This window comes from Saimiri boliviensis, chromosome 3, assembly GCF_048565385.1.
Source record: "Saimiri boliviensis isolate mSaiBol1 chromosome 3, mSaiBol1.pri, whole genome shotgun sequence".
NCBI lineage: Eukaryota > Metazoa > Chordata > Mammalia > Primates > Cebidae > Saimiri > Saimiri boliviensis.
The window spans coordinates 109,130,224-109,141,962 of NC_133451.1; the positions used below are offsets into that span (position 1 = coordinate 109,130,224).

General features: G+C 37.6%; 1 protein-coding gene across 1 annotated transcript in view; it reads left to right on the forward strand.

Annotated features, from left to right (window-relative positions):
• Nucleotides 1–6,302, forward strand: part of NEIL3 (nei like DNA glycosylase 3) — a 54,933-nt gene extending 48,631 nt beyond the window's left edge. Inside the window, exons 9-10 of the mRNA XM_010344424.2 lie at nt 4,043–4,217; nt 5,804–6,302. Of these exons, the coding sequence (XP_010342726.2) occupies nt 4,043–4,217; nt 5,804–5,986 (358 nt within the window). The 3' untranslated portion in view covers nt 5,987–6,302. The remainder of the gene's footprint in view (nt 1–4,042; nt 4,218–5,803) is intronic.
• Nucleotides 6,303–11,739: the final 5,437 nt, after the last annotated feature.

The following is an 11,739-nucleotide window of genomic DNA, read 5'->3' on the forward strand; positions in this document are numbered from 1 at the left end:
TGGAAGTTAGTTAAGAATGTTTGAAGGGGAGGCTATCCTGGAGGAGAAAATCATTTCCAGACAGTCTTTTCTATTCCATGGCTGAAGTGGAAAGTAGAAGTGATCATCTTAAAATATTGTGGCATTCGTTGTACCTAGATGAAATATCTTGGCATATTTTTATTCCCTCAGTGCTTTGTAGAAAATCGTAGACAATTTAACTAATGAATTAGGGATTTAAAAAAACATTAATGTAACTTTAAATTTAAATGATTTCTTCGTAAGCCATTAGTGATAGGATCATATGATTAATCACAGTGCACAGCATTACTTAGAAATGCTGCAGCCTGTGTATGTATTCAATATAAGAACGCCAGGACTGAGACTCCACAATCAATCAAGATCAACCAGCAGAATAAATGTCAAGCGATGAAATAAATTCACCCAGCAGCCCTTCTGCACCCAGCTACTTTACAAGGAATAAATTGCAAATTACTGTCATTTATTTCATTTTTCTCCTTGTCTGACAGCTCTAGTGTTCATTTTGTGGACAAGATGCTTAGCAGAAGCTCACAACATAATACTATTAAAGCAGGTGGTCCATTCATAATTTATAGCCAGTTTATTTTTTCTTTAATATTATATGATAATTACTTTGACTTTTGTTCTCTTAATTACTGTTCTCATTACCACACAATACATGCAATGTTGATGAGGCATATTTTCTGATTGGTCTTGAGATAGATGTGTACACCATCCAGCTATTGGCTTTTAAATTAGGTGATTGAACCCATTTTTAAGCAGTTAAGAATAATTACTAGAAACAGTTTAAGTTTTCGATCCAATTATTGTCAACACAGAGCAAAACACAGTGATGCATTTTCAAGGAATGCATGTGTTGTAGGTTGAAATTTTTCTTGAGTTCATGCAAAGGCTCACATAGAAGGGTGAAATGACAGTAACAAAATCATTAATATTTTCTCATGTTTGCTGCCGTCAGGGGTGTTGAAGATCCATCTTTAATCACCAGTGCAAGTATTGACACCATGTCCTTGTTTCTGGGTTACTTCTTGAAGTTCTCAGTCTAACGATTTCAGAACCACCTGGGACCATCCAGAATGAGTCATTTCACTTTTTTTTTTTTTTTAAATCCTTGAAATAATCCTGTATGACAAAATCTACATTCAGTGGGACTGATTAATCCAAAAAAATTCAGACAGTATTTTTACTGTAATGAACCACCCTATCTATAAAATAAGTTAAACTAAACTTGTCCAACCCAAGGCTTGTGGGCCACATGCAGCCCAGGATGGCTTTGAATGCAGCCCAACACAAATTCATAAACTTTCCTAAAACATGAGTTTTTGGTGATTTTTTTAAGCTCATCAGCTATCATTAGTGTTAGTGTATTTTATATGTAGCCCAAGACAATTCTTCTTCTTCCAACGTGGCCCAGGGAAGCCAAAAGATTGGACACCCTTGAGTTAAACTGATAAACTGACCATGAAAAAATAATATTCACTTTAAAATTACAGGTCTGTGCTTAGTAATGTCTTTCTTCTTGATGATAGTTTTTGTCTGGTCTCAGTTCAGTTTTATTTATTAATAAGTATTGAGAATCTATTATGCTCAGGCATTGTTCTTGAGTGTCACGACATGTACATGAGCAGACTACAGCCAGCCGGGCCAAATCCACCCCACCACCTGGTTGTGTAAAGCTTATTTCCATTTGTTTAGATATTTTCTCTGGCTACTTTTTGTGATAACAAACTTAGACCATAAGACCAACAAGCCTAAAATATGTTATCTGAAAAGGTTTGCCAGCTCCTGATCATTTACAACCCAGCGTTAATATTCAAAATGATGGCCGTGATCACTGAAATAGACAATTCTGTATGCTACATTTAACTAAGAAATCTGCTACATTTTAGAAAGTTTTTAGATGATTAAAACAAAGAGGAACTAAGATGTCCTCAGTTAACCAGAACATTTGATTATCCTGGGTAATGTTTTCTATCATAAAATTAAGATTAACCGTGCATATATAGAGCCCATGTGATCACAGGTGGCATCAGTGTCTTGGTTACATTACCTCAGTGCGTCACAACTTAATGTGCATATGAATCACCTGGGAATCCTGCTAACATGCAGATTCTGATTCTGCAGGCAATCTGGAGTAGGGATGCATATGTCTGTATTTTCCAACAAGCTCTGGGTGATGCTGATGCTTCTGGTCCGTGGACCACACTCTGAGTACCAAGAATAAGATTGCATGTGGTTATGTTTTTAATTTAACTTTTAGAGGAAGAAATGGAGTGGAAGGCAGAAAGAAGACATTTGGGCCTTTCCTTTCTATTTAAGTCCTGCCTTCTACCTTTGCCTTTCTCCCCAGAAAAGCTTTAATAGTAAGAGAATCTAAACCTCTCCCTGGATATGTGGAACCCTGGAGCTCTCTAGGTTGAAACAAGTGGGTTAGAAAATGTTCAACCATTATCCAAAACAGCCACCTCCAAAATAAGATATAAAACTGTTTTTATGTGCACATAATTTTTAACAAGAAGGCATCATTTCATTCATTTCTGTTAATATTCTTAATCTTCTCTCCCTTAATTTTGTTGAAGAAAGCACTGTTTATGAACCACTTGCCTTAATTGTGAAATCTCTTGACTTCTCTACAACTGTTCAGACATTTGGCTGTTCTTGTAGTTAAAGTTTTGGATGAGATTGGTGAAATGGAGTTTTGGAGGGGATCAGTGAACTGAAAGGTTGTGGAAAAGAAAAGTTCTTTGCCTTTCACCTTTCCTATTTCTGTGTTTTACTCATGACTCAAAAATACAACCACCACCCCTCTACCCTGAACACGGTACCAACAAAATAGTTGCTGGTGAAGAATTTAATGATAATGATTTATTTATCAATGGCTACAACTGCTATTACTTTACAAAGGGCTATCGAAGAAATCTTAGAAACCTGCCCTCAGAATGTTTGAGTTTATCCCAGCAAACATATTTAAAGCAGTATATTTAAATATATATTAGATAAATTAATTTCAGTAAATCTCATCAGAAATAAAAGATTGCATTCACTGAACATTTCAATTACATATGATGCATTGAAGTATCATTATAGAAACAAGTGGGTAAAACGTGCAGTTTAGGAAGCAAGGAAAACAGGAAATCACATTTGATGTTTTTGAAGTATTTTTAACCATTATTTAAGAATGATATTTTGTTCTTTAGAAATTTACCAAAAAGATGAGAAGGGATGAACTGTTCTATCATTAAAGTGATTTTAAAAAAATAGGAACATTAAGGGGAGACTTCTGCGTTTAATGAATGTGAACACTTTCTCTTTAACTAGTTTATTAAAAAACTAACTCTCATAAAGGCATTATTAAAATATGTACAACATAGAAAATTAAGCTGCTTTTCAAAAAGGAAATTCTGTTTATAGCCATCCTAATTGTGGGGGAGGATAAAGCTTCTCTGCTAGCTTTACAAAATTCACATTTTTGCTCTCTGCCAGGCAGCCTGTTTCTTACAGGAATATGATTGTGACTATTACAGTACCCTTGATCAAAGAAAAGCATAGAAAATTGTCTTTAAAGTGGACAGCAGATAGAGTGATTTCTATAGCCTTGTCAGAGCCATTGATGAGAGTTTGCTACCGATGAGAAAATAATTAGAGAAGATTGTGACTAGCTACTTTGGGGCCAGCAGGAATGGGGAACCTGGACTTGAGAATATTTTAGAAGAAATAAAAGTGGCTACAGTGTAATATTGGGTAAGAAAAGAACTGAATATCACCAATGAAAAATGAAATTTGATTTTGTTCTTCAGACATTTAAATGATGTGTTTTAGGTACATAGGTAAATTTGGAAGTAAATGAGAATTACCTGGGAAAACAAAGAAGATGGCAGTTTGTGTAATTACCTAATGCCATGGTCCAGTTTTTGATAAAATTTCTCTGTACAAATGAAAATCTGATATGTGGGGGTAAAGTGTTGTGAACAGTCTCTTTAGCACTCTTATGCTGTACTGATTTTACAACCTGTCATTACAGTGAACTTCAAATTAATGTGACAGATGGCCCTCGTACCTTAAATCCTGGCAGTCCTCGCTGTAGTAAACACAACCACCTCTGCATTCTCCGAGTCGTGAGGAAGGATGGTGAAAACAAGGGCAGGCACTTTTATGCCTGTCCACTACCTAGAGAAGCACAATGTGGATTTTTTGAAGTATGTGTAAGATTTATGTAGCTTACTACAGTGTAATTAAATACTTTGATTATTCACATATAACAAGTAGCAATACTTACCCAGTTTGACCTTTTACCTTTAAATCTGAAATAGCCATACTGACATTCAATCTAAAGCTTGAATGTTGAATACCTTAAAATTCAGATATTCAGCCAAAATATTTAATAAAATAATAGCTATTACATTGTTAGAGTATATCACATTTGTAATCACAAGTCTAGAAGTGTTGCCCTTAGCATGTACAGTTAGAAAGATATTGAGTCACTAGTAAGTAATAGTGGCACATATGTGGCTAATAATAATCCAAGGTAAGAATTTGTTCTTCCTGACTTCAGTGCTACATCCAAACCTTTGTTTATGCACTGGATAAAGGTTTATAAGAAAAACAATTTACATACCTGGGATTTACATAAACCTTATCAAATCCTACTTAACCACACATGATGGCACAATAGCAGTTTAGCAATAGGCGATTCCTCAGGCCTTCCCATTCTGTGGTTGTGTTCCTGAAGATGAACCTAAGATAGGAGATAAGAACCTCAGGTCCGTTTAGTCAGTCTCACTTCCAGTATTCCTCGTGTGAGCATCTCATCAAGCTGAGTGTGATTCTAAAGTTCAGAGATACATATTTTTTCTAGTTATGCTTCATCTGGAATAGAACTGAAAAAAGAAAATATTGATATGTTTCAGTGCTAACGCAAAGAATTTCTGGTTGGACGTTTTGAAAAGATCAAATATCTGTCTTCAATGTGATACCTTCTTAAGGAATTTCCCAGGGAAAATTGGATAGTGATTTTAGACCTCAATCTCTGAGCAAAATATGACTCTACCCTACAAAATTCACATATTTCCTCCTCAAGAAGCTTTTATAGATGTAATGGGAAAATATTATTAGCAATAATCACAGTATTGCTAAAAATATAATAGCCTTTTTCATCTCTCAAGGTCAAAATTAATAAGAATAATATAATAGAATCTGTCAAATTTAGTCTGGGTAAGTCCCTATTTGATTCTTTCTCTTTGTAAGAAAGTTTAATATTAAAATCAAACAAATCTTTGATCTTACAGTTTTGTTTTGTTTTGTTTATTTGTTTGTTTGGTTGGTTTTTTTATAAAGAGACAGGGTTGCCCAGACTGGTTTCAAACTCCTGTACTCAAGTGATCCTCCAGCCTCAGCCTCCCAAAGTGCTGGGATGAATGGCATGAGCCACTGTGCCTCACCTGCTCTTACAGTTTTAACTGAAACAGACCTAGAGCAGGGCTGTCGGTGATTATAGCAAGATTTTGGTAGTTTTCAATTCTTAACAAACTGAAGAAACTTCTATAAAGAGACACAGGGAAGCTCAGAATTGTGGCAATTTTCTGAGTGATTCCAACAAATTTGTAAGAGAGATGCTTCTTTTAGGATATAAGTTTTTTTAAGGGCAACAACTAATTGTTTTACAATGTCAAATTAATGGTAACAGCCGTGAAGACTATACGGCACTCACCACATGTGCCTAGGGTCAGCCTGTACATTATGAAAACTTTTATATAAACTTCTAAATTTACCTTTTTTCCTGCAGTGGGCGGATCTGTCCTTCCCATTCTGCAACCATGGCAAACGTTCCATCATGAAAACAGTATTGAAGATTGGACCTAACAATGGAAAGAATTTTTTTGTGTGTCCTCTTGGGAAGGAAAAACAGTGCAATTTTTTCCAGTGGGCAGAAAACGGGCCAGGAATAAAAATTATTCCTGGATGCTAATATCTGTAGGTTCGCTGGCATTTAATCTCTTCAAACTGTGTATAATGTTTGGTCCCCCTCTGTTTCATGGAAAGGCTGTAGAATATCTATGATACATTGAAAAGTTACTGCAATATTTGAGAACTGTTCTTTTTTTTTTTTTTTTTTCTTTTCTTGTGTGTGCCATCTTTCCATCGTTGGCTATCTCTTTTCTTTTTGCCTTGATGAATGTTCTATGTGTTTTATCAGATGTACAGCATATTCCATTTAGGATGTATATTTAATGCATTTAGTAATGACAATAAAGTGTTTTTAGTATGCTCTTGGACTCTTATAACTGTGGAGAAGCGGTGATTTTTTTTTGGGGGGGGGAAAGGATTATTATGCAGCACAATAAAATAAGATATTCTGTCTGTAGTGAATACATTTCTCATGTACTACCACTATTTATTTATTTATTTATTTGAGATGGAGTTTCGCTCTTGTTACAGGCTGGAGTGAGTGCAATGGCGCGATCTCGGCTCACCGCAACCTCCGCCTCCTGGGTTCAGGCAATTCTCCTGCCTCAGCCTCCCGAGTAGCTGGGATTACAGGCATGTGCCACCATGCCCAGCTAATTTTTGTATTTTTAGGAGAGACGGGGTTTCACCATGTTGACCAGGATGGTCTCGATCTCTTGACAACATGATCCACCTGCCTCGGCCTCCCAAAGTGCTGGGATTACAGGCATGAACCACCGCACCCGGCCTGCTACCACTATGTATAAGGTTAAAGATCTTGCCATGGCACCGTGGCTCATGCCTGTAATCCCAGTACTTTGGGAGGCTGAGGCAGTTGTATCATGAGGTCAGGAGTTTGAGACCAGCCTGACCAACATGCTGAAACCCCGTCTCTACTAAAAATACAAAGATTACCCAGGTGTGGTCACGGGTGCCTATAGACCCAGCTACTCAGGTGGCTGAGGCAGGACAATCGCTTGAACCCGAGAGGCAGAGGTTGCAGTGAGCTGAGATCATGCCGCTACACTCCAGACTGAGTGACAGAGACTCCGTCTCAAAAAAAAGAAAAAGTTAAAGATATTTCTTGTATTATTAAATAAAATTTAAGAAATAAGATCTCCTTTATGAAAAAATCTATTTTTAAAATTCCGTGCCACAAACATCACGTTCTTGTTAGACGCTAGGGCGATGCCAAACCTTGTATGACTTTAAATGTGTGCTTTCATGTAAAGTGATGGGGACGCAGACTATCAAAGTGACATTTAAGGAAAGAACTTGCATGTAGGTGTTTAAATGAGAAGTTAGTTTATATTTTTCAAATCTTCTAATCTTAATTTTAACATCTGTTACTTTTTAAGTCCATTTCAAAATTATTTTAAATAAGTCAATTTCAAAAGCTTAATGTATTTTTCATGTCTAATTTTATTGCATTTTTAACGCCCTTCCCTCTGCTTTTATTTATATTTTAGCACAGATCACTATGATTGTTCCTCCTCAGTAAAAAGTGACTCTTAAGGTATTTCTGCATGCTTGTAAAAAAAAGTCCTTTCAGAGCTGTTGAATCTATTGTTTTCTTTAAAGGACAGGATGAAGGTGGCTTGAACCACTTTTCCATTTTACCATTAATTTTTCCATGCAGAGCTATAGAAGTTAATAGTATATGAAATTACTGGCAAGAACAAAACATATTTTATAGTTTTATAAGATTTTGTTTTGACTCCACACTGAAAAGACAGGACCAACCTAGGATCAGTGATCTTCACCCAAATTGCTCAACAGGGCAGTGAGTCTACAGAACAGACCAGGAACTAGACTGGACAGTTGACAGTCTTAGCTGCCCTGATGTGAAGTACATAGGGAGTATATTAAGAAGGAAACTGCGGCCGGGCACTGTAATCCCAGCACTTTGGGAGGCTGAGGCTGGCAGATCACCTGAGGTCGGGAGTTCGAGACCAGCCTGACCAACATGGAGAAACCTTGTCTCTACTAAAAATACAAAAAATTGTGAGGCTGAGGCAGGAGAATCGCTTGAGCCCAGGTGACAGAAGTTGCGGTGAGCTGACATCCACCGTTGCACTCCAGCCTAGGCAACAAGAGCGAAACTCCATCTCAAAAAAACAAAAAAAATTAGGAAACTGCAAGCTAATTGTACAATAAAGAGGAAAAAATGTTTACGGTACAAAGGACTTCCATAAAGTCTGGTCTCCAAAAAAGTGCACATTAATTACATGGAAATGTAGGTAAATGAAACAATAGGTACATGATAAACTTAGATCCTTATCCTAATAAGAAATGTGCAGGGTCTAAATGAGGAAACTTTTTTTTGAGACAGGGTCTCACTCTTGTCGCCCAGGTTGGAGTGCAGTAGCATGATCTTGGTTCACTGCAGCCTCAACCTGTCAGACTCAAGTGATTCCCTAGCCTCCGCCTCCCAACTAGCTGGGAATACAGGTGTGTGCCTTTATGCCCAGGCTAATTTTTGTATTTTTTATAGAGACAGGCTGGTCTCTTCTGGGCTCAAGAAATCCTTCCACCTTAGCCCTCCAAAGTGCTGGAATTACAGGCGTGAGCCACTGTGCCTGGCCTGAAGAAACTCATCTGAGAGGCCTAAAAAACCAGATGCATTCTGGTTCAAACAAGAACAAAAACACGTTCTCATTTGGAAAGGAGGAGTGTTTAAAAAGACAGCAGTCTTTCAGACTTAATTCTATTATCACGAAATTTCTCATAAAAATCTCAACGGGGGTTTCTGCCTCCTTGTGCCCTGGTCAGCTCCAGCTGAACCCAACCTTTCTGCAGATAACTCTAGATTCTGGACAAAATCGAAAGCACTGCTGGAGAGTGAACTAAAGCCGGCAGATTCTTGAGGGCTGTGAAATGTAGAAGAAGGAATCAGCTGGAGGTGATTTCCCATTTTTAACAGCTTTTGCCCTGAGGGCAGAACAAAAACAGAATCAAGTAGGCCAACCAAAACTTCACTAGAAAACCTAAAGTATTTCTCATCTGCAGAGTCAGCAGGTAATTTTGGCCGCCACAGCCACTGGGAAGGAAGGGGGAAATCTCAGAAAGGACTTGGGAGACTCTGCTGATGTCATTGACCACTGAACCATAAATGCATGAGACAAACTGCAAACAAAGCAAGCTGAAGATAAGAGAGCTGAGCAAAGATATGATCTGCCGTGCAAGAAAGAGATTTTGCAGTTTGAATCTAACCAAATTAATCTGCTGCCGAGCCTAATACATCAACACTCTTTGGAAGATTATACCAGGTCCTTGATTAATGCTTCATTCAACATCATTTTGTTACAACTATGAGAAAAAAAATCACTTTCAGCCAAGACCACTATCTGGGTGGCGTTGGCATGCTCTCCCCATGTCTGCATGAGTTTTCCTCTGGACACTGAGTTTCTTCCCACATTCTGAAGATACGTGCTTCAGGTGAACAAGCATGTGTTAATGGTCCCAGCATGAGTGAGTGTGTGTGAGTGTGAGTTCCCCTGTCATGGGAGTGCATTCTGGCCAGGGAGAGTTCCCACCTGATGCTCTGAGCTGCTAGGATGGGTTCCCACCACCTGCAACCCAGAATTGGAATAAGTGAGTTGGAACATGAATGAATGAATATGAATTACAGGAAAATAAAAATTTGCCAAGTATACAATAATTACACAAATGCACAACACAGTACAAAACATTTGCAAACATTTATTCTATGGGTTAACCCGCCACCACTACAACCACCATCAGTCACTCCAAAATTTGAGTGACTAAGAAAAAGAAAAAGAATTCACTCTGGATGCAGTTTGGTGACTGAATTTATTCAAAATTTGAGAAAATATCTTGTTTTCATTCATCTTTCTTAAATATATGTACAGCTTACAGTTATTTTGGTGTTAACATTATAAGTCTATTTAGAAGTTTGTTGTTTAACATTAGAAGTCTATTTAGAAGTGACCAGGAATATGCCATAGGAACTTAACTCTGGCTTATATCAATTAGCCTTTAGGAAAATTGGTTCCATTTTACATTATTTTGCTTAAAGTTGCAGTTTCCATGAATCTATCAATGATGTGACGTGAGAACTTACTGCATACCAAATCCAGAGTCTTCACCATGTAATACCTATACTCTTCAGGATACAGTCCAAAATTACGCAGCCTATGAAGAACCAGAATGATGTGACCCAGTTTTACAGGAAAGACAATCAACGAAGACCCACTCTAAGATGACCCAGATGTTGGATGGTAAACAAAGATTTTAAAGCTGCTATTATAATTTTTTTTTTTTTTTTTTTTTGTGAGACGGAGTTTCGCTCTTATTACCCAGGCTGGAGTGCAATGGCATGATCTCGGCTCACCGCATCCTCCGCCTCCTGGGTTCTGGCGATTCTCCTGCCTCAGCCTCCTGAGTAGCTGGGATTACAGGCACACGCCACCATGCCCAGCTAATTTTTTGTATTTTTTAGTAGAGACGGGGTTTCACCATGTTGACCAGGATGGTCTCGATCTCTTGACCTCGTGATCCACCCGCCTCAACCTCCCAAAGTGCTAGGATTACAGGCTTGAACCACCGCGGCCGGCCTAAAGCTGCTATTATAATTTTGTTCATCAAGATGAATGCTAATACCAGATGGAAATCCAAATATTCAAAAAGCAATACAAAAAAAAAAAGTAACATTGCAAATAAGGAATATAAAGTATTTCCTCTTAGTTTCTTTAAAATATATGGGACTTTTAAAGCAAGAAATGAGCTTGTGAAAATTACAATGCAGGCAGACATACATGACAGCTATATCATAAAGGATGGAGAGATTGAAGGACCATTATATGAGTTTTCTACATTTTATGTGAAGTGTTACCATATTCTAATTGTAAAAGTTAATTATGTATTTTTAATATCTATGACCAAATTTGGGAAGTTTCAACCATTATTTCTTCCAATGCTTTTCAATCCCATACCCTTCCTATTCTTCTGAGACTCCAGTGATACAAATGTTAGATTACTAGATTGTTACTGAAATCCCTGAGGAACATAGCCCAGATCCCTGAGGCTCTCTTCATTTTCCCCAATCTATTTTTCTCTCTCTTTTGTTCCAATTGAGTAAATTTTATTGATCTGTCTTCAAGTTTACTGAATCTTTTCTCTGTCATCTCCTCTCTGCTTTTGAGCTCATTCAGTGAGTTTTTTTATTTCAATTATTGTATTTTCCATTTCTATTCCTTCCAGTTGGCTTTTAAAAAACATTATTTCTGGTTTTTTTGCTAAGATGTTCCCTTTTTTCCCCATTGGTTTCAGAAGCATATATAATTGATACTTGAAGCATTTTGTGACAACTGCTTTAAAATTATTGTCAGATAATCCCCAAATCTGACAAATCTCACTGCTGTCTTCAGTTGAGTGTCTGTTCTCTTCAGGTTGCTGTTTTCCTGGTTTGGAGCATGACAGGTGATTTTTTTTTTCGTCATATCCTGGATGTTTCAGTTATGTGAGGAGAGCCTAGATCCTATTTTAATCTTCTATTTTAGCATGCCCTTCACCCTGTTTAGGTTTAGTGTGTAGGTTCCAGCCTATATTGTAGGCTTTGGTTTCAATGACAATGTCATTTACAGAGCCTTTGCAAGACAGGTCTTGTCTCCTTTCTTCTGGTGTTGCTGCGTCTCTTTATCAATCCCCAGTGGTGCTGTCTGCAGGCACAGAAGGTGATTCCCTGAGTTGCCTGCTGTTTCTGGACTTGGGGAGAGTAGATGTCTCTGTGCCTGTGTTTCCTTATACCACTAG